This window comes from Cebidichthys violaceus, unplaced genomic scaffold (assembly GCF_023349555.1).
Source record: "Cebidichthys violaceus isolate CVI_PGR_0920_01 unplaced genomic scaffold, fCebVio1.0.p SCAF_1, whole genome shotgun sequence".
NCBI classification, from domain to species: Eukaryota; Metazoa; Chordata; class Actinopteri; order Perciformes; family Stichaeidae; genus Cebidichthys; species Cebidichthys violaceus.
Genome location: NW_027176262.1, coordinates 6512905 through 6536110, shown reverse-complemented (window position 1 = coordinate 6536110; position 23206 = coordinate 6512905). Strand labels below are relative to the sequence as shown.

Genomic DNA, 23206 nt, shown 5'->3' with positions numbered 1-23206 from the left:
TCGCTGCTGATGCTGGGGCGGGAATTTTCCTGCGTGGTCTGCGTGTGCGTGCGTGTGTCCGTTAACGTGTGTCAGGATGGCAAAGCAAAAAGTTGTCAGGAGCTCACCAAGCAACCGTTGCACCTCAGTGAACATCTGAACTTGTGTGACAGCTCCGTCTCTCAAATCAGGACAGCCACCAAAGGTCAGTGGACGGACTGAGAGTGTTTGAATGGACGTTTGAGAATCAAAACAACAACTAGTCTGGCAATGTTGTGTTGCTAAAGTAGCTGTTGCTACTGTAGCTACGGTCATATAAAGGGATTTCTTGTCTTTAGGTTAAGTGGTAGGTAGTTAAACTCCCATTTGATGTCAATATTTTGACAGGAGTGCTTTGTATAATGTGGACCAACGATCAACATTCTCTCTTGTCAACATCCTGCTCTTGCAGGTAGAAAAGCCTTATCTGCATTGATGAAAGCTGCGCCCTCGTCCACTGTGAAGCACCATGAGTCTGGCTCTTCATGATCTCCTGGTCTGCTGCAGGGGGCTGGATAATGACAAGGCCACAGAGAGGAAGGTAATCACACCTGCATATGAACTGCATTTAAACATTGTAATCAGAATTATTGTCCCACGCTTTTTGTCAGCCTCACTGTAATCAAGTTGAACCAGTAAGTGCGGTACAAATCCTACGCTTTTGACAGTTGTATCCTCCCCTGCTTCCAGAAAGAAGCTGAACGCTTCAGAAGACTCATTCGAAGTCCAGATGTTGTACAGGAGTTGGATTGTACCTCCGCACCTAAAGCTAAAGGCTCCAAGCAACTCACATGGGATGCTGTTTTCAGGTAATCTGATATGTGTTATTGTACACGTGCACATCTTACTTGAGCTTCGATCTGTTTAGTTTCACTTTTGTTTCTTTGCATCTGCCTTACTGTATCCGTTATTCAAATGGAAATTTGACCTACTGCACTTAAAAGCATACTAAATATGATGTTTGTATAATTACAATGGCTGATTTTTTTTCCAAGTTGTTTTCTAGTAATCTGTTCTCATTCCATATTGTGCAAGATACATGTAAATTGTGTTTATATAGGAGTTTGGGTTTTATTAGGTTCAGTTATTAGATGCAATGGTCTTGCTGAATAAGCACTTTCTATTCTGTTTTTTTCCCCCCCGTGTCAGATTTTTGCAGCGCTATGTCCAGAAGGAGACAGAAAGCATGCAATCAAGTAAATCCAACGTCACTGCGACTACTCTGGCCACGCGGCAGAAGAAGATGGCTGAAATGTGCAGCTTGATCAAATACTTCATTCGTTACGCAAACAAACGTAAGAAACACTGACGTTTCTTCAGAATATCTTTCGTTCTTTCATCTGAGTAGAAAACAGCAGAAATTCCGAGCAGTTCAATGTAGAGTTGGGACTGCAGTTAAAGTGTCTCTCTCTCTGTGTGCAGGCGGGCCTCGTCTTAAGTGCGGTGAGATGCTGAAACATGTGATGGACGTCCTGCAGAATTCATTCAGCTGTTCAGCTTATGGACAAGATTATAGCAGCCTCTTAGTAAAGGACATCCTCTCTGTCCGCAAGTACTGGTGTGACATCCCTCAGCAGCAGTGGCACAGTCAGTGGGATATCCATTCAAACTACATATATTTCATATAAATGATATGAGAATTTCAGCAACATTTCATGAACCGTAACTACATTAATACTTAGTTATTGTTTTACATTATACAGTTGTATTACTGTTGTCTGATATTCTAATACAAACTTGCCTTTGTTTATATTTGTGATTCTTAGATCTTCTGAAGTTATACTGCGACCTGTTTAATGCTTCGTCCAAGTCCATCAACCGTGTTTTGGTGAGCAGAGTGATCCACACGGTGGTGCAGGGCTGCTGCATGCAGACCGACGGATTCAACAATGCTCTGTTCAGCTTCTTCTCCAAAGCACTTCTAAATGCCAGGTGAAGACTCTTTTCTTTTTTTAAATCAACATTAAATTGTATTATTTTGCTCCATAATGTACACCCACTAGAACGAATAGATGCACTTGTTGTCGTCTTTTCATAATCCTGTGATCCTGCTAGGCAGGAGAAACACTTGTCTGTTTTGGAGCACCTCGTCTCGGCGCTCAACATCTTCTTGAGATCCGTGGCCATGAACTGTCGCATGAGGGTGTGTCACCTGGGAGAGGAGCTTCTGCCTTCTATACTGTATGTCTGGGCGGATATGAGGCCCAGTACGGCCCTCAAAGAGGAGATTGTGGAGTTCTTTAACCTGCAGATTTGTGCCCACCACCCCAAAGGAGCCAAGACGCAAGACACAGGTAGAGTAATCGTTCCTTTATCTTTTTGACAATTTTAGTTTCTCTTCGGTAGTGACAGCGTAGGTTGTCAGTGTGCGGTAGACAGGCTTTATAGTGGGTTAATTGCATTGACTAAAAATTAAATGAAATACAAGTTTATATAGTTAAATTACTAAAAACCAGTGGCGGAACAGGGGGTTTGCTTTGGATAATTGTTGTGAATATGTGATTTAAAGGTAATTAAACATTCTAAACCACAGGTATGATCTTGAACCAACAACCATTAACTAGCTGTCCCCTCTCTCATATTTTAGGTGCTCATGCTGAGGACTGGACCAGGTGGGGGAGTCTGCTGTACAACCTGTATGACGCCTTAATCAGAGAAATTAGCCATATAGGCAGCAGAGGGAAGTACGTCACTGGGACACGACACATAGCTGTCAAAGACAATCTCACGGAGCTCACAGCTGACATCTGTCATCAGGTAACACAGTTCAAGTCTCAAGTATGCATGCAGAAAATCACACATTTCTTTATGTTAGTGTTTCTACAATAGCTAATATCAAATGCTGAGTTGTCAAGACCCTTTCCTTCGTCTTGTGTTTCCTGCATGTAGCTCTTCAGGGATGACAATGACCCCCATGTCATGGAGGTGACCCAGGCCTCCGTCAGAGCCACCCACGTGGGCAGTCCCACCCATGGTGCAGCCAGCAAGCGCCGGCGCATTGAACTGGGCTGGGAGGTCCTCCGGGAGCATCTGCAGCCTCAGCATAATGACTTTGATGTCATACCATGGTATGAAAATCTTATTACAATAAATATAAGAACGTTTTAAAGGTAAATAAGTAAGTTCTGAGTATGACTTTCTAGAAATAAGAAAATGTTTTTTGTGGTAGCCTGTTGTTTCTCTAATGATATTCAAACCCTCTTTTCCTCCTCTCAGGCTGCAGATCACTGCAGTGCTCACCTCTAAGTACCCGTCCTTGGTGCCCGGCCAGGAGCTGGTCCCGCTGCTGTCGGTGTTGTACCAGCTCCTGGCAGAGCAGCGGAGAGGAGAGAGGGGGCCGTACGTGCTGCGTTGCCTGAGGGAGGTGGCCCGGTGCCAGGCCGGCTACCCGGAAAGGGCCCACGTCCACAGGACGGAGCTGGCCCGGCTGTGGGGTCGGGTGTGGGCCCTGGCCATGCGAGGGGTCAGCTCACCTCAGACAGAGACCCTCAGCCTGGACCTGCTGAGGTCTATTGTCCACGGTGGACTCATCAATATGAGAAATACCGAATTCTGGAAGCTTTTCTGTGGATCAGCATGTAAACCGTCTCAGTGAGTCTTCGCTATTCCTCAACATATAACAATACATTTGTTAATACTGAACATGTGTCGTTATGAGAAACGTGTGGGCTTTTGTGTTTGCATTTAGTCGCCCCTTTGTTTCTCTCTATCCACAGCGGTGCTGCTCTCTGTCTAGCCCAGGCCCTGCTGAACTGTCCGACCCCTAAAAGTATCATCTCGAGCTCAGGGAGGGACTATGTGGGGGCCGCAGAGGGTTCTGCGACATTCAACCTGAAGGAGACCCTTATAGCCTGGCTGCTGATGACAGATCAGAGCGAAGAGATGGAGGATAGCTCCAGACCTCACCCCATCATTTGCAGGTTTGACTTTGTGTTGCTTTTCCATGTTAGCTGTGGGTTTATGGGACTTTGACTGTAGATAAATGTATCCTGGTTCAGCACTCGCTTGACGTGAATCGTAATATCTTGAGACGATCTGCGTTCATGTTTAAATAGTGGGAAGCTCCAGTTACAGACGGGTGTTCCCCAGGGGATGCACTTTGTGCTGCATTTACAGAAACAGAACAGAAGAAGATGGAGCTTAAGATGGATCTATCTTTCTTTGATTTTAAAATAAAAGTCTGTAAATTTATGCTTCATTATGATCTTGTGTGCAGAGACTTTCCTTACAACCTAATAGCGAACATCTTGGTCTCCCTGACATTGAAAGACACGAGAGCTGGCCTGAAGCGTCTGCTGGGTACTGAGGGAGTAGAAAGGTGAGGGGAAGGATCCCGGTCTGACACACTGAGTGTACAGACTACCAAAACCACAGACGTGATGACAAACCTTCATCCTAACACCTTCTTTTTGCACAATCCATGTGTCAATTGCCGTTTTGGAATATAAATAATTAATCTTTCAATTACTGTTTTTTTTTTTTAAAGTGCCTTTTCTCAAGAACAAACAACATCCAACGCCAAAGACAACCTGGAGGAGATCGAGAGGCTTTACTTGCAGTTCAGCTTCAACACGCTGCCCTCACCGAGGCGAGACACTGGCGACACAGCGACAGCGGCTTCAACTGACGGCCAATTCGCCGCCGTCCCCTTCCTCAGAAACAAGTTGGAGCAATCCCTGCTTTGTGTGGCTGACAACCTACTCAACTGCTACTCTCCCGATGTGAGTGGGAGTTGATGCTTGTGTGTTTATGTGTCCGTATAGTCGTCACAGTGACGTCTGGTATTTATTCTGATGTCGTCCCCCCCCCCCGACCACAGTCTCAGTCCACGCCTCCAGAGTGCCTGGTGCGCTGTTTCAGTCTGCTGACTGGAGTTCTAGCAGGTTACGTGTCCACTGGGTTTCTGACTGAGGAGGAGGCCTGCCGCTCACAACTCTACACTAAAGCCAAGGTATCATTCAGATGCATCGCAGTAGATCTATCATTCCATCAATCATCCCAGCCTCTTCACCGCTAAGACATTACGTCAAAACAAAGGTTAAGGTTGTTGGTGTGTTTTTGTTACCAGGCCCTGGCCCAGGACTTCAGCGGATTTGTTTCTAGTGTGAGAGTGAAGATGACCGAGGAAGGAACCATGAGCACACTGAGATCTGTCATGAAGCTCTGCACACAGTCAGCCAGCAGAACCAACAAGGTGACACACCAGTCTGCATTAGTGCTGGGCAATATATTCATATTACATTGACATCGTGATATGAGACCAGATATCGCCTTAGATTTTGGATGTTGTAATATGGCATGTGGCAAGTGTTTCCTGGTTTTAAAGGCTGCATTGAAGTGATGTATTTTTCTGAAGTCTTCTTCCCAGACTGTTCAAGCTGTTCTATTATTTGCCTTCACGTACTTGGTCATTATATCCACATCAGTGATGATTATTTATCACAAATCCCATTGGGTAAATATTCTCTGAGAGCACCAATAGTTAACCCTGCAATATCGTCGTAGTATAAAAAATATGGTATGTTTGATTGTCTCCGTATTGCCCGGCGCTGGCCCCCATCATGACGGGATGCACAATGCTGACATCATACAGATAAATCTGAATCAGCAGTCCTCGCACGCACTCACACGTTCAAAATTAAGGATGCTGTCCAAGAGCTCTTTGTTTGGAGTAAATCTTTGTCCTTTCTTCTGCAGGATAATGGTTGTCTTATCTCCTCCAGTCTGTTCATGATGATTCTGCCGGCCAGTCTCCTCAGTGAACTGGCTGAGATCTGCAAACTGTTGGTAAGTGACATATATTTAGTGCGTAGCATATTCAAGATAAAAAAAAAAAAAAAAAGAAGAAAGAAATAATCTCACTTCCTCGTCTCCTCAGTTAAGCAGCGTTTCTAAGCGAGTCAGTGTTGTGGACGAGGACGATCATATGGATGATGACATGGACGTGACCAGAACTCAACAAGGGGACAACATTGACCTGTTTGATGAGGGCGAGGAGTCCCACAGCAGCACCGATGGGAGTCACAGACAGAAGGGAGACAACAGTGAGGCTTCCTGTGGGCCAGGTATGAAGGGATCACATGCTCTCTGTATCAGTGTGGGATTAAAAGAGTTTCTATTGAAACGTGTGCAAAGAATTACCACAAAGATTTGACTATTTCCTAATAGACTGCTTTATGTCCACTAAATTACACTAGCTTTGAGCACCTGTTATTGATGTTATCATTGTAGTAAAAAGAGATGGAATTTCACTTGTAGTTGGGACCCAGTGTGTTCGATTGTTGTGCTAATGGGTGTAAAAGCCAAGTCTTCAAACGTATAGCAGAGGCCGTTGAAGAAAACAGTGTTTGATGTCTAAAATCAAGTAAGCGGATAGCTGTTAAAAGAATCTCGGTTCCGTCCTCCGGCAGGTGCAAAAAGTCTGTTGGCAGACGATCATCTGGCCCAACAGGACGTGGCTCTCCTCACAGTCCTGGAGCTCCTGTGCGAGTGCGGCTCCATCCGGCACGTCCACGGTCTGCTTTTCAAACCACAGGAGGTGCGGCGCAGGCTGCTGCTGCTGGTGGAGCAGATGGACTTTAACAAAGCCCTGCACCTCAACATGGTGGGTAGCAGATGCCGTGGAGAGTCGTGGTTGCAGTGGCAATGATGGTTCAGCTGGTGAACATTAATATCTGGTTCTCTTCCAGTATCTTGTCCTGTTGAAGAAGCTTCCAGCTGAGGACTCGCTCTCTCCGGAGGAATTTGATTCCCTGCTCCGTCCTCTAGCGTAGGGAAATCTTTCTGCCACACAAATACATGTTTTCTTTTTAGAATGTATCCATTTCTGTCTTTGTGAAATGAAATAATGAAGTTTAGTTGATGTATTTTGTTTGTGCTGCTGCTGTGTTTACAGGGACCTGTGTTCTTTGTACCGTCAGGACCAAGAGATCTGTGCTGCTGTACTGCTGGGTTTGTTACCCTCCATCACGAGCCTCAGGAAAACCCACCACATGCCGGAGGAGATGAGACATGTTCAGGGATCTCTGCTAAAAGTGGTGTCTGGATTCTGGTTAGCAGCATATTTTTTACCACATGAGCGATTATGACTTAAAGGGAAGCCTCTGTCTGTGGCAAGGAGCCAGCAGTCTTTGAAGGAGGAGGATCAAGTGAAACAAAGCCTCAGGAAAACAAAGTCTCTTCTAAAAGTTATTTATTTTTTATTTTTTATTACATTTTGAAGGGATGGACAGTATTGGACTTGAAAATATGAATCTCAGTTTTCTGTGAATGTCGATCCACTCGGTCATAACCTGTCGGCAACTTGAGCTGCGTTCCAAATCTCGTACTTTTTCTTTTTACTTTTCGTGCGTACTGCAGCTGACACTACAAAGTGTCTTTGACCCTCTTGCTCATATCCGTCGCAGTCCAGAGTCTGGAATTTGAAGCTGTCAATGAGCATGCATACTGCATTTGACAGACCATGTATTAGGAAATACTAAATCTTTTTCCAGCATACTAAATAGTATGGTAATATGGGTATTGGAACGCACCCCATTCTGATACTAACTCAATCTCAATGTGTTTCAGTTATCTGAGTCAAATGGGGAAATGCATGGCAGCTGTACGAGCTGCGTTAGTGAGATGTCTGGTTGCCTTGCTGGAGGTGAGCTCTCACAGTTATTGTTATGTATCTGCACAACCATGAAATTCAGCATTTCTATATATGTGTGTGTGTGTGTGTGTGTGTATATATGTATATATATATATATATATATATATATATATATATATATATATAAATAAATAAATAAATATATATATATATATATATATATATATATATATATATATGTGTGTGTGTGTGTATATACTGTATATATTCTATATATTAGTTTAATAAACTTTTAGAGACCAGGTTTGTATGTTTGACTGGGAAGAAAACTGGTTTTATTGTTGGCTAGTGTGTTTTTTGTGTCAAAATATTAAAGCTGCTTTCTATATTTTATGTGAATTATGTAAAACACTTTTTTTTTTTTTTTTTTTTTTTTTTTTTGGCCTTCCCTCCCCTCTGACAGGCTGACCCTTGTTGTAATTGGGCAATCTTAAGTATCGAAGAGGAAGATCACCCGGTGTCGGTCATCCTTCCTTCTCACCTCGCAGACGCCCACCACCAAGTCCGCATGCTGGTAGCCATGTCAGTGGAGAGGTACTTTTTAGCCGGGAGCTGATCATGTTTCAGAATACATGTACATCACACAATATATGTCACTTCCACACATGGTAAATCATAGATCTGATTGTCACCATTGTTCCTCCTGCATCTCCAGGTTGTTTCTGGAGATGAGACCAGAGCATGCAGATAGGAGGAACATGCTGCCGCGTAAACACCAGCAGGCGGCTTTTGAGAACGTTTACCTGAAGGCTCAGGAAGGAATGAAGCTCCCGGTAACTTCATTAGGAATACTTCATTCCGCGTGTGTTTTTCCACGTCTGTTTGACTTTCCTAATGCGTCTTGTGTCTGTGTGATCGTACACAGAGAAGCAGCTCCTCCGAAGACCAGAAGGACGAGTTGTTTAACCGCAAGGCCACCCTGTTGAAGACATTGTCTGTTGTGCTGTGTTGTAGCCCAGTCTGTGAAAAACAGTCTCTGTTTGCCCTCTTCCAGTCCTACAAGGAGAACAATATAGAGGAACAGCTCATCAAAAAGGTGACGATGTCGGGGCCCTGTGCTTAGTGAAAGGATCAAAATGCTGAATGCAGTTTTAAAAATACAATTTTGAAACTGAATTAATGAAAATCTTCCAAATTGCTTTAACAAGTGAATGTTACTTTGCAGCACTAATCTGATACTTGATCTTATCTTCATGCATCACAGTATGACCCAAAAACTAATCAGAAGTCTGTCCGTCTTCCCTATAAAACAACAAACTGCAGAAAGAGCAGAGTGAGAGGAACTGTTTCTGTTCTTCTTCTCGTCACAGATGCTGTGCAGTGTGTCCAGAGCGCTGGGCTACAGGAGTGTGAAAACGTTTGTCAGTTCTCACCTGTACTACCTGGTCGCTGAGTGGCTGGCGCAGAGACAGTCTGACGATCGCTACACTCTTGGATCTTTCCCCTACACCCTCCTAGACCACGACACAGTCAAAGACTTCTACAAGTGAGGAACTTAACTTCTGTTAACTTCATTTTAAGTCACAACTCCATTTGATGTTGTTTTTCCTCGGTATGCAATGATCTTACGTTCAGTAAAACACTATCATAGACGCTAATAGAATCCAACATGGCTGTTGTCTTGTGTCCCCTTGAAGCTCCTCCTACCAGGTGTTAATCCCCCACCTGGTTTTCCTGGATGACTTTGAGCAGGTGAAGTCTATCGGCAGGTATCTTGAGAAGGACTGGAAAGGGTTACTGGCCGACTGTTTCCCCAATATCATGGTCAACATCCTGCCATACTTTGCCTTGCCGGGCCAGGATTCACAGGTCGCACAGCAGAGAGAGAAGGCCCACAAAGTGTACGACCTGATCAAAGATGACAACTGTCTGGGCAAACAGGTAAACACGGCTGTTTAACATATGCAGCTTTTATAATTTGATCACATTATGACAGTAATTAACTTTTGAAAATAGTGAAAACAGACAGCAAGGGAAAGCAAATGCATATGATTTTCAGCAGCAGGTGTGGACTTGCTGCACACTGATCTAAATCACAATAAAGTTGTCAATAGAAGCTCCATCTGAAGTGCAAAAGGACAGAGACTGTTGTGAGGTTTCCATAATGTGTCAGCATGATATTCGTTGTGGGACTTCGGCACATTTGTCTCACGCATGTTATAAGTTGCTAACCTGCGAAGATGTACAGGATCAAACTGAGTGTGCAGTGTGTCCAGTAATTCAATGGCAAATTGTTTGTGTACATGTCCGCAGCAAATTGACAACCTGATCCACAGTAACCTGGCGGACATAGTGGTTGAACTGCTGATGACTCTGTACGAAGGTAGTGGAGCTGAAGGGGACAGAGGAGACCTGAACCGCTTTATAGGGTAATGGTTGTCAAAATTGACCATGCTTTCCTCATATGAGTCTATTTTATTTATTTGTTCATTTGTTTTTGCATTTACTCATTCACTCCAGTTTCACCCTGGAGTTGTTTGTCTCAATCTACATTTAAAAAAAAAAAAAAAAAAAATGGACGAAAATGTGATAAAATATCTGTTTAACGGCCCTCAGGGAGCTGGACCCTGTACCAAACCCACCGCACTTCAGCTCCTACGTCATTAAAGCTACACTGGACTACCTCAGCAAGTGCCACAGCGCAAACCACAAGACTTTGGTAGCCATTCTTTCAAAAACTCCGGTAAGACATGCAAATTATCCCTTACGTGGTTTCATTGACCAACATTAATTTGCTCTAAAGTAGTTGTTAGTAGCTCGTCACCCGCTTGTCGTCCCTTCGCTGTGCTGTAGATTTCTATCCAGAGGATTCTGCTGGCGGTGTGTGAAAGAGCAGCGGAGACGACCAACAGCTATGAACGTCATCGCATCCTCCTCATGTACCACCTGTTTGTCAACCTGCTGCTCAGAGAGGTGAAGGACGGCCTCGGGGGAGCCTGGGCCTTTGTGCTCAGGGACATCATCTACACACTCATCCACCATCTCAACAGCAGGTTGGTGCACACAAACATTCACAGCATCACACACGCTGCGTAGACACAAACCACTCACTATATCGTCTTCCCTGACAAAGTCTGACCAGTTTGTGTTTCTCTCATCCTCAGACCAGTTCAATGTGACGAGGTGTCTAACCGGAGCCTCTCTCTGTGCTGCGACCTGTTGACGTCTGTGTGTCGAGCAGCTCTGGAGTTCTGTGATGACACTCTGGACTGCCACCTGCAGGTCATTGTCGGGACTCTCACAGCTCAGGTGAAAAGCCGGCCCGCCATCTCACAGCAGGTAAGCAACCGGGAGTCAATGTAGAGGAGTTTTCAAGTTAGCAGATTCAATGAAATTATATGTAATTAAAGGAAAATGCAACAGACTTATGCATTGAAGAAGGCATGTATTAAGCAAAACTTTGCGCTGTTTAAGAGAAATGTCTGTCTGCTTTTTAGCATTTGCGAGCCACATTCTAACTTCCCTTGTTGCTCCTCTCTGGCCCCTCTAGGTGAACAGTCTGTTGCAGTTTCTCGTGATAGAAAATCAACAGAAGTTAAAAGGAGCCATCAGCCGGTTGGAGCCTTTTCCTGACCTCCCCGAGTTCAGAGAGCTGCGCTCTGTTCAGCACAAGCTCAAATATAACACTGGGAGCTTCACACTGAGACAGGTAATGGCCTAACAAATATCTATGTATTTGTATCATGTACACAAGTCATTTTTTATGCATATGTAGCTCTGATTTCTCAGTGACTCGGGGTGGAAATATCATGGTTATAAATGATCAATTCAAAATGTTGTTGCTGATCATCCTCGATGTTTCCCTTTCACAGGAGATAGCCCACTTCCTGTCAGTGACGTCCTGTGACTCCTTACCTCTGACCAGACTGGAGGGGCTGAAGGAGCTCACCAGACAGCTGCATGACAACAAGGGGCAGATCAGAGAGCTGCTCAAAGAGTGCCAAGGTACGCTGCTGAAGCGGGTTAGCTGAGGAAAAATGGTCTATGGATAATAACGTTATGAATGTCTAATGAGCTTGTTCTCTCACTCGTCTTTGTCCTTCCTGTAGCTGAACCCACTGACAGTGTGCTGGTGAAGCTGGTCCTCAGTCTGCTGCAGCTCTGTAAGCTAGCAGCCAACCACCCGGGAGGAGCCGACATTCTTGGTATGAAATCAAAAACCTCCTACGGCGACAGTATGCTGTGTTCTCAGCTTTGTCGGGACACATTAATCATTTTTCATGAGTGCAAAACACAAATGTGTTCCTGCAGAGGCGGCGGGCAGCTGTCTGGGAGAACTGGGTCCTGTGGATTTCTCCACCATCGCCCTGCTTCATGGCAGAGACCCCCTGTATGAAAAGGCTGTGTCCCTCTTCACTTCCACGGAGTCACAGTGTCTTTACATCGTCCTCAACTGCATGAACGACGCACTCACTCAACAGCGGTACGCTGAAGCCTAGATCTCAGTAATCCCACGTTTGTTGTACATGACTGTGGCGTAGGGAGCGGCTTGTGTTTATATTTACTGTGTTCTGCGCCGCGGTTGTCTGGCAGCATTGAGGTGAGGCAGGCGGCCGCTCAGTGTGTGAAGAGCATCCTCGCCACTCGGTCTGGAGTCGATTTCTGGGAGCAACACAAAGACAACAGAGACCCCATGCTGGCCTACCTCAACCCCTTTAGAAAGGCCAAGGAGAAGGTGGGTTAAGGAAGTTTAACAGTGTGTATGTATACTAATTAACAAAAAAGATCAACCCTTTTTTTACCACTTTGCTCTCCAGTTCAACGCAAATGTATCTCCCTCACTTGTATGAACGTGTTTTTCGAGTATGCACATGTAACATCTGTGTCGTTACCACTGGCCTTCCTTAATTAGGTGGCAGTTGTGAGTGCTGAGAAGAGTTTGGAGGCCAGAGAGAAGCTGGTGAGTCAGGAGCTTTGGATTTCCCAGGCAGGCGGCCACAAGGCCTGGCTGAAGGCTCTGTGCGCCTCCCTGCTCGACAGCGAAGGAGTCAGGAGTGAAGCCCTGCTGCTGTCTCGACCGCTGTGTCTGGTGAGCACACAGAAGTTAGCTGAAGAACTCTTACCCTGCCTACACATACACAGTTTGAATGTGGTTCCATGTGTTTAAAGTATCAGCATCTTGGACTGTGTTTTAGAGCATTTTGTAGCATTCGTGGTCCACATTTTGTCTCATACTTTCCATCAACCAGTTCTAGTTTGAAATCCGGAGCTCCGGCTCTAACAGCGTCTTATTTCCTCGGTCCGTCTCCAGGTGAGGGTGGACTGCTGTCAGAGGCTGCTGCCGCTCATCATTCACTCCATCCTTTTGGAAGACTGCAATGGTGTGTGGAGGGAGTTGCTCTCCTCCCACATTCGGGACTTCTTCAGCTTTTGTTCCAGAAGCGCTCAGGCTGCCAGTCGCTCTACCACACCTCTCAACTCTGACTCCGGTAAGCTTGAGAGTGTGACAAATAATATGTCTGTCTCTCCGTCCGCTCACATTCAGGAGTTTGTATGTTTTTGTGATTACAATGTGTTATTCTTTACAGAGTCGGATGCTGCCAGTCAGGGGCTGTACGACAAGACCTCTCTACGTACAATGCTCGCTGTTATTGACTATCTCAGACACCAACAGAGACCCCTGGAAGCTGATAGGTCTGCACTGTTATTGTAATCAAATATGTGTCGGATGTTCAGGGACTGTACTTGGACCTGCTGTTACTCTGATCTGTGTCTTTGTTAATGGAAGGTTCATGTAAACTGACAACGTGTCTTTGAAATAAACACTGTATTGTTCTTCCAGCAACTCCTGTGGCACAGTGTGTGACTCAAACTTCTGGCTGGAGCTGAACTACCTGGAGGTGGCCAAAGCTGCTCAGTCCTGCTCAGCGCATTTCACCGCTCTGCTGTGCACTGAGATCTACGTGGATAAGATCAAAGCTAACATGGAGGAAAGCCGACGGTATGCAACTTCTAAACGTGTTGAAGACATTTACATATCATTTCAGTTTGCCATTTATTTTTCATACACATTAAATGTTAAATTGGTTCTCTCCTAATAAACAATATGTATACAAACAATAAGCATCTGAAAAACGAAATCTTTTTGAGAGTTTTGTCCAATTATCCTTTTTATTTTATCCATCCGTTTACCAAATCTGCAGAACCAAGTCCAGAACAACACGTAAGATCAATTTTGAGGAGAACAGCCAGAACCTCACCATCTCCAGCCTCACTGAGAGGAGTATGGAAGACACCGATATCAGCCTGCAGGTCCGTTTTGTCATTGAACAAGTTTGTTTTCTAAATCAACAATACAAAGCATTTGCTCATTCAGATTTCTCCCTGATGTATTTCTGAAAAATGCCCCCCGAAGCAGTTAAAGTTAGATTGTTTATAACCCAGTCCAGTTTAATGACCAACGACTTGAAAACCTGTGACAAATGCACAAAACTTGCATTGTAAGGCAGAACGGTGTAAATGGCAGTAAAATAGCACATAATCCAATATAAAGTCATTCTGTCGTGAGTTTCAGAGGATTTATTTCCACTCTCTCGTAGGAGCTGCTGATTGAGGTGTATCGCAGCATTGGAGAGCCTGACAGTCTGTATGGCTGCGGCGGGGAGACGCTGACCAGTCCACTGACGAGGTAATCGATAAGTAGATTAATGAGACCTCATCACACGTTCCCTGCAGTGTTCAATCATTATCAGAACTACAAAGGTTGTTTTTTCACTCTAATTTATAGGATTCGAACCTATGAGCATGAGGCTATGTGGGGGAAGGCCCTGACTTCATACGACCTGCACACTACACTGCCTGAGGTCACTCGTCAAGTGGGAATTGTGGAGGTAAAATAACGAAGGAAAATTTGGATTCTTATTACGGGTATTGATGCATGTAATGCAGCTTCTTATGTTGTGATGTTTGCACCGACAGGGCCTGCAGAACTTCGGTCTGAGCAGCATCCTCGCCACCTACATGAGGGGTCTGGAGAGCGAAGGGGTGGAGTGGGGAGCTGAGCTGAGAGAGCTCCGCTTCCAGGCCGCCTGGAGGAACACACAGTGGGACTGTGAGCTGCCAGAGAGGTGAGGCGACACACACAGCCGAGAGCGTGGTGCCTGCTCCACAAAACACAATTGTAACCCATCAGAGAAGCAGAGGCAATCTCTCACTTAATACCTTTTTTTTTTTTCTTTTCTTTTTTTTCCCTCTGAATCTGATTTGTTGTATCAGGAGTGAGAAATCCAGACCCAGCTTCCATGAATCAGTGTTTTGTTCCCTGCAAGCGCTGAAGGACAAAGAGTTCTCCATATTTGATGAAACTATGAAACAGGCCAGGTATGATAGACATCTCGTGAAATTTTCAAGTTCGAACTCTAATTCAGTTTCCCCTGAAGTAATCCACTTATCTATGTGCTTGTGTGTTTCCGCAGGGGTGCAGATGTGGAGGAGCTGTGCAGAGGCAGTCTGGAGGCTGTGTCTTCTCTGTACCCGTCTCTCAGGAACCTGCAGAGCATCCGGGAGCTGGAGAGTGTTAAACAGCTCTTTTCTAGGTGATGTGAGCAGTCAAACATTAGTAACAATGTAGTCACTAACACAGGAAGGAGTCTTGGGGATTTATGTGTGGAAGTCTTGTTCCCTGCCGTCTTGGGTTGGGCTGATGGAGATGTCCAGATGTCTCATAGAAACATTCCTAATGAGATATTTGTACTTTTAATATCAGGCCCTTCTCAGATTTGACTCTGAAGGAAGTTTGCAGCCATTGGCGACAGCACTCCCAGCTGCTCGCTGACAGTGACTTTGCTTTGGTGGAGCCCATTCTGGCCGTCCGTACTGTGGCCCAGCACACCCTGATATCCAGGGCGGGAGACCCCGACAGCACCCAGTACCTCAGCTCGGTGCTCACTGACCACCTCATGGACCTCTGCCGGCTGGCTCGAAATGCTGGGAATACACAGGTAGTGTGTGTGTGTGTGTGTGTGTGTGTGTGTGTTCACCTGAGTGTGTTTGTGTGTCTCTTATTTCAACTACAAAATACTCAGAGTGTTGTGATTGCTGTGCAGCTCGCAGAGCGGGCAGTCTTCCAGATGAAGCAGCATGGTGGTGGGGGGGGGTCCTGGGCGTCGTCCCCTGTCTTATCATGGCAACTGGAAGAGGCTCAGGTGTTCTGGGTAAAAGGGGAGCAGGGACTGGCCCTGGGTCTGCTGAGACAGATGATATACAGCCTCGAGGAGAAGGTCAGACCTAAACACACACACACAAACAAATTCTCCAAAAACGTAGATATTTAGCATCTATGAAAAAACATTACTTTAATTATAGAACATCCTAAAATCCAAAATGTCAAGAGACATCGTTGTCACTATTCTGTCTGTTTTTGTTGACCAGGTGGACATGAATCCTGCTCTGGCCCCGGTCTACACTGAGTGCCTCAGGCTGTGTGGTAACTGGCTGGCTGAGACTTGCCTGGAAAGCCCCGGAGTAATACTGGAGAAATACCTGGAGCGGGTAAGAGGAAGCTAAACGACAACAGGCCAGATTTACGGGCAAGCCTTGTTGTATGACTTACCGCTTTTTTAACGTTTTGCATTGACTGTATATATATTTTGTTTCACTGCTGATGCTTCACTGTCGGTATTATTTTGACACTAACTTGCTTTTGACAGAGAAGCTGTTAAAGTGTCTCCTGTGCTGTTCTGTCAGGCAGTGGAGGTGATCAAGAAGGAATCAGGAGTTCAGGACTCCAGGCTGCAGAGTCAGCGGACTGAGGCCTTCCTGTCTCTGGCCCGCTTCTCTGACGCTCAGTACCAGAGCATCGACAAATACATGAACTCCTCTGAGTTCGAGAACAAGCAGGCGCTGCTGGAGAAGGCCAAAGAAGAAGTGGAATTGATGAAGGAGCGTAATGTGATTTCCAACAGGTGTGTGCTCCTTTTTTTCACTTGTTTAAATCACAAGATCTGTGTTTTTTGTTACACGGTAGCGAGGAAAAAATTGGCTCCTTCCTCTGGAAAGATTTAACGTTTTACCTGGATGATTAAAAAGCAATTGGGAGACTTAAGATGGCTGAATGGATAGATGGGCTCTTCCTCTGACTTCACAGGTACACAGTAAAGGTGCAGAAGGAGCTGGCGCTGGATGAGAAGGCCCTGTCTAACCTGCAGGCGGACAGACAGCGTTTCCTGTGTAAGGCGGTGGAGAATTACATCCAGTGTCTGGAGGAAGGTGAGGAGCACGACACCTGGGTGTGTCGCCTGGTTTCACTGTGGCTGGAGAATGCCGGCGTCAAGGCCGTAAACGACATGATGAAGGTGAGTAAAACGCACTCGAGTCGCTTTGCATTTGACTTTGGGACTAAGGTCGCTCTGTAAAATGGATGCTCAGTGCTTTACATTTCACTTATTTTGTGTTCCAGAAAGGGGTGAAGCGGATCCCTTCCTACAAGTTTCTGCCTCTCATGTATCAGCTGGCTGCTCGCATGGGAACCAAGATGGCAACTGGCATTAGCGAGGATACCGGCTTCCACGATGTCCTCAGCGACGTAATGCAAACACTTTTTGATACAAATGAACAGCTATATATCAAAAGCTGCTGCTTCAGTCGTTTTCTCTCCTCACAGCTGATGTGCCGAGCGTCTCTGGAGCACCCTCACCACACACTCTTCATCATCCTCGCCCTGGTGAACGCCAACAAAGACGAGAACTTTTGCAAGACCCGACTGTCTAAGAGCGCTCCACGGCAGCCTTCACCATTCGACCTGGTGGGAATTTCATGAGATTATTCTCTGTTTCATGTGAAAATACATGAGTAGGTTTTAATAAAAGCACAATTCAATGTGCTCTCTTGGATAAAATCAAGATATTCATAAAAAATGCACCCTGATCCTTCAGTCACCTTCCCAAATTTATTTTTGTAAACACGGCCAGTTTTGTTTTTACAAGTGCAGTTATTCTGGTGCAGGAGCGGTCCGATGTGGCCCAGAGGATCATCAGTGGGATCAGGAATAAGAGAGGCAAGATGGTCCGAGGGGTCGAGCGTCTGTGTGACGCCTACATCACTCTGGCTTATATGGACGTCAGCAAGCACAAGACGGAGAAGAGTGAGTAGTCAGAGCGCAGTGACGTACACAAACAATCACACTGGATGGCTTTTCAAGGATTTAAGGATGGCTGTCCTTGAAATGCCAACCTTTATCTCATTTCTACACACTTTGCAAATGGCTTTTAGTTCACCATTTGATTAGAGTGAAATCTCTTTCTTACCCCTAAATGTGCGTATTAAATATTTAGATGTTTACTCATCCTTTGTGTGTTTTTTTCACTATAGAGGCTATTCCGATCCCTGCTGATCAGCCCATCATGCAAATCAAAGACCTGGATGAGGTTGCCATCCCCACAATGGAGATCAAGGTAAAACATCATCACACTTCTCTTCATTATCCCTACTATTTTTGTGTGATGTAAATCCTGAAGACACTTAAATATTTATGAATGCTAGAGAGTTCCTATTACAAGGGATGATGGGATTGATTTGATCTAAGTAGATTAACCCAATGGATTTTATTTTGCAAATGACACATCAGGTACAGATGTCTTGAGATATCAAACCAGTATTTGATCATGTTGTATGTTAAACAACAGCACAGAACAAAGCCGCTCCTCTCATGACCCCACATTTAATAAATGAGACATTTAAGTATTTAACACTTAGGACAGTATATTTAAACAAGCGTGTTGTGAAATAACAAGTGTTGTTTCATTGTGTCAATAGGTGGATCCATCTGGATGCTATGATAACCTGGTGACCGTCAGATCCTTCATGCCTCAGTATCACCTGGTCGGAGGAGTCAACCTGCCCAAGATCATCGACTGCGTCGGCTCCGACGGCAAGAGCAGGAGACAACTGGTCAAGGTAAGGCTTAGATTCCCTGACTCGTAAGTGAGGAGAGCTCATGTTACAAAACATGTGCAAAGACATTTGTTTCTGTCGGCTATGTGGTTTGTTCTCGACGAAACAAATCCCTTCTCTTTGAAGCTGAAGCTGCTGTCGAGTGTGATTGAAGTCTGAGCAGCCCCGACGGGGAACCTGCTCACTTTTAACTTCAGCAATGATTAATCTGGCTTTTGTACCAGGACAAATACAAAGTTTGTTGTATTACTCCGACACCTTTGCAATGAGGACATTCTTCAGGGGACATTGTGTGTGTGTGTGTGTGTGTGTGTGTGTGTGTGTGTGTGTGTGTGTGTGTGTGTGTGTGTGTGTGTGTGTGTGTGTGTGTGTGTGTGTACGAGTGTGTGTGAGCGCATGTTTGTGTTTGCGGTACCACTTGTCAGCCTCTTAAAGGATAATAATTCACCACTTAGACACTTGGGAGAGTCATGGTGGCCAGAGCAGTTTTTTCCCCCCGATCTTTAACCTCAGTGAATTCTTCTTTTCAATCAATGTTCTCTCAATGTGACTTTGTTCGCCCTTGTTTATGTCCCATGGAGAAAAATGTGTGATATTTCTGAGAGTTTGTCTTGAGCCTTTCTTGTATTTTGAAGACTTTAGTGTTGATAGAACTAATTAAAATTCCAAAGAATAACGAATCCTTTGCTTTAATTGTAGAGCACAGAATTAAACGGAGGCTCACGGTGCTGTGGGCCACAGTATGTTCTCCAGTGACCGCTCTTTGTTAACAGGGTCAGGACGACCTGCGGCAGGACGCGGTGATGCAGCAGGTCTTCAGCATGTGCTCCATGTTGCTGCAGCGCAACACGGACACCCGCAAGAGGAAGCTCAACATCAGACGATTCAAGGTAATACACATTTAATCCTTTTTTACCACTTGATCTCGTATTTAAACCGTTTGCTCTTTAATTCATGGGGGAACGTAATAAATCAGGAGGAGTTTTTTTGGTTGCATGTTTGATCTTTGTGTCGTCGTCTTGTAATTCGCTTATTTTCTTTAAAGAACCCATCAAAGCAGTTAAAAAAAGCACTTAATACTTTCTTTCCTCTTCATCCCAGGTGGTGCCGTTCTCACAGCGCAGCGGTGTGTTGGAGTGGTGTTCGGGCACGGTGCCTATCGGGGAGTTTCTGGTGGATCCCATTAAAGGAGCCCACAAACGCTTCAGACCTCAGGACCCGACCAACCTGGCCTGCCGCAGGAGGATGACGGTACTGCTCGGAGCATATCCATCACTTAAATGGAAAATATTCAACACAGTCATACACAATTATTAGGGATTTGTTTCTGATGAACCACAGCCGTCTCGGTTTGCTAATCGTAGTTTCATCTGCGTCCTGAGCTCAGAGTCTTTTTTCCGTCTTTGCATTTGAATTGATTTCGGCACAACTGCAGGAGGCTCTGAAGCTGGGGTTTGATGAGAAGCTCCAGGCCTACAGTGAGGTGTGCAAGAACTTCAGGCCGGTCTTCAGGTATTTCTGCATGGAACGATTCCTGGACCCCGCGGTGTGGATGGAGAAACGGCTGGCTTACACTCGCAGTGTGGCCACCTCTTCTATAGGTACAGACAGTCCTGCATGTTCACCCCATCTTAAAAAGGGCCACGGTATAAATAGGTACAATTTATGACAAAGACAGATTATTACTGTTGTTAATTCATTTCATTATAACCAATAATGGTGAAGAAAACACTACAGAACCAATGAATCGATAACTCTTCTGTTTTGTGCCCACAGTTGGCTACATCGTAGGCCTGGGAGACAGACACATCCAGAATATTCTGGTTGATGAGCAGACTGCTGAACTGGTGCACATCGATTTAGGTAAAAATCATTCTCGTTAGTTTTATGTATGCAAACATAGAAAGTTAACTCTTCACTTCAGAAAAAGTGAGGCTGTGTAAACAACTGCTGACTGTACTGAGCTCGCTGTAGTTCATGCAAAGCGATGCAGACTTGTGTAACTCTGCTGGAGATCCATCCTGCAGCAAGAAGAGTTTGATGCATTTTTGATTTGACAATAAAATGCACACAGCTTTAAAGCTCTCATCTAATCTGTTCAAGACATTGTGAATAAGTAGTGTAACATGCATCCCAACACACCTCTCTCTCTCTCTCTCTCTCTCTCTCTCTCTCTCTCTCTCTCTCTTTCTCTTTCTCTTTCTCTTTCTCTCTCTCTCTCTCTCTCTCTCTCTCTGTGTGTGTGTGTGTGTGTGTGTGTGTGTGTGTGTGTGTGTGTGTGTGTGTGTGTGTGTGTGTGTGTGTGTGTGTGTGTGTGTGTGTGTGTGTGTGTGTGTGTTTCCTTTTCGTTGGTGTTCAGGTGTGGCCTTTGAGCAGGGGAAGATCCTCCCCACCCCCGAGACTGTCCCCTTCAGACTGTCCAGAGACATTGTAGACGGGATGGGCATCACTGGAGTGGAAGGGGTTTTCAGGAGGTGAGGAGGAGGAGGAGGAGTGAGGGAGGAGGACATGTTTGTTCTGATAACATCAAACATTTAAAAACAAAGACTAATGGGACGTCCAACCTGAGAGTGTTTTCATATAGTGTTTCTTTTCATCGTCGTTTCATTTTTGTCAGGTTCATTTGTCATGAAACTTTAAGCCGATAAACTAGAAAAACTACAAATGTGATCACAAATGAACTACAATGTACACACTCGACATTGCTCCTGACTGTTTTCCAAAACACAACATTCATTTTAAAGTTGGTTTCCACTATTTTATACTCATGTCACAACAGTGTTAAAAATCTACTTGCGTCGCCATTTTTAAAAGTTTTAAAAGTTTGGTTAGTGGTGCCTTCAAAGACACCCTGATGAATACAGAAATTGAATGATCCTCACTTGTCTTCTCTGGTCAGATGTTGTGAGAAGACTATGGAGGTGATGAGGGGCTCTCAAGAAGCTCTGCTGACTATTGTAGAGGTACGATCACTAGACACACAGACTCTTCAACCACGTGGGATTTCTTTCACCGTATTTCAAGTGTTGCCTCTGTGTGTGTGTGTGTGTGTGTGTGTGTGTGTGTGTGTGTGTGTTAATGTGCTGTTCAGGTGCTGCTGTATGACCCTTTGTTCGATTGGACCATGAACCCGCTGAAGGCCTTCTACCTGCAGCATGACGAGCAGCAGGAGCTCAACGCAACGCTCAGCTCCACAATGGGGGGGGATGACATTGACAACCACCGTAAATCCAGGTGCTGCAGTACATGAACTGTTTTTAATCGTTTCATTCCTAAACAGCCTTTTCGATGATGTTGAAGTCCTGTTTCTATCTCTGTCTCATCGTCGTATCCTCTTCCCTCCCGCAGTGACAGTCAAAGCTTCAACAAAGTGGCGGAGCGGGTGCTGCTGAGGCTGCAGGAGAAGCTGAAGGGGGTGGAGGAGGGCACGGTGCTCAGCGTGGGGGGGCAGGTCAACCTGCTCATCCAGCAAGCCATGGACCCCAAAAACCTCAGCAGACTCTTCCCAGGCTGGCAGGCCTGGGTGTAGACTTGAGAGGAGGTTCTCTCACGCTGGTTAAGTTGATGTGGACGCTTTCTTCTCCTCTGTACGATCAGTACAGGCTTCTTGCTCTTTTCTTGTGCCGGAATAAACGGCCTTTAGGAAGTTAAACTATTTGAAAACATCTAGATTGCAACAGATTTTACCCTGCAAAAAAAAAGAATGATGTTTGTCTATTGTTGAAGGAATAATATCACTACATAGTTTAAGAAAAAAATGGACACTATGCAAATGAGCTTCAGAATATAAACATGGTGAAACAAGTCCCATGGTCACTTGTTTATTCGTCTTTTGAGCATCTTCAATAAAAGGGAGTTCTCTATTGCTCATTTTCAGACTAAACACCAACAGATCAACATTTTTGGCTTCAGAATTATTCATTTCTGCTAACCTTTGCACTTTAACAGAACATCAATTCAATTTGGCAGATTGCTTGCACTAATTCTTGCGGAACAAACCACAAGATCACTTTTTTTACTGCATAATCCTGAGGGAATTTAAAAAGACCAGTGAACTGTAGTGCTGAGATGAGTCGGACATGTTTATGTAAAAGTGAAATTTCTTTCTGTATTTTAGCCCATGGCACGTGAATGTTTTCATACTTTTGGCTGCCGTATCAAGTTATTAAGTTTTGCCAACGACTCCCCGAAGCTCTTCACCATATGAATGTATGATGAGCCTTATTCAAGAGGAGGTTGTTTCAGTTCAGCGGTTTGCCAGTTCCGTTTTTTTTTACGATTTGTGAATATTATGTGCTGTAAAGCTTAAAGAGTATATTTAATGCATTCAGAAATGTACGATATGTGTACAGATTATACTTTGTATTATGTACATGTCCTGTAAAACAAACAAATGCTGCCGTTTAACATGATTTCTGTTTCACTCAATAAATAAAACGGCAGTAAAAACACATTTTTGTCAAAAATGATCTCTCAGTTAATTCAATTTAACTGACTGGAGTTTATTTACAGATCTAACTGCATTTTCTGTCAATCATTGATCCGGGTATTGAGGCTTAATGTGTTTGCCTGTATACAGTTCATGTGGTGTTGTACCTTTCCATTGCTCGGTGTAACAGCACTCGCTCACCACACTGACAGCTC

General features: G+C 44.8%; 1 protein-coding gene across 1 annotated transcript; it reads left to right on the top strand.

Moving 5' to 3' along the window:
- Window positions 1-60: 60 nt before the first annotated feature.
- Window positions 61-23013, top strand: atm (ATM serine/threonine kinase). Its single transcript, XM_068708431.1, has 63 exons — window positions 61-184; window positions 431-559; window positions 709-827; window positions 1168-1313; window positions 1441-1605; window positions 1785-1950; window positions 2074-2312; window positions 2606-2775; window positions 2908-3086; window positions 3235-3609; window positions 3735-3938; window positions 4235-4336; window positions 4505-4739; window positions 4838-4969; window positions 5087-5212; window positions 5716-5805; window positions 5897-6083; window positions 6429-6622; window positions 6708-6787; window positions 6914-7069; window positions 7588-7663; window positions 8076-8206; window positions 8328-8445; window positions 8538-8708; window positions 8983-9158; window positions 9310-9553; window positions 9926-10041; window positions 10229-10355; window positions 10466-10665; window positions 10777-10951; window positions 11163-11321; window positions 11485-11617; window positions 11722-11817; window positions 11924-12095; window positions 12206-12347; window positions 12525-12701; window positions 12924-13101; window positions 13201-13306; window positions 13455-13613; window positions 13816-13924; window positions 14212-14300; window positions 14400-14502; window positions 14591-14739; window positions 14888-14992; window positions 15088-15207; window positions 15378-15612; window positions 15718-15891; window positions 16043-16162; window positions 16358-16575; window positions 16758-16965; window positions 17070-17195; window positions 17274-17414; window positions 17615-17753; window positions 17981-18063; window positions 18425-18565; window positions 19336-19452; window positions 19664-19813; window positions 19998-20163; window positions 20339-20425; window positions 20922-21036; window positions 21462-21525; window positions 21654-21796; window positions 21911-23013. The coding sequence occupies exons 2-63, from the start codon at window positions 488-490 to the stop codon at window positions 22089-22091; spliced, it is 9276 nt and encodes a 3091-aa protein (XP_068564532.1). The 5' UTR covers window positions 61-184; window positions 431-487; the 3' UTR covers window positions 22092-23013.
- The last annotated feature ends 193 nt before the right edge of the window (window positions 23014-23206 follow it).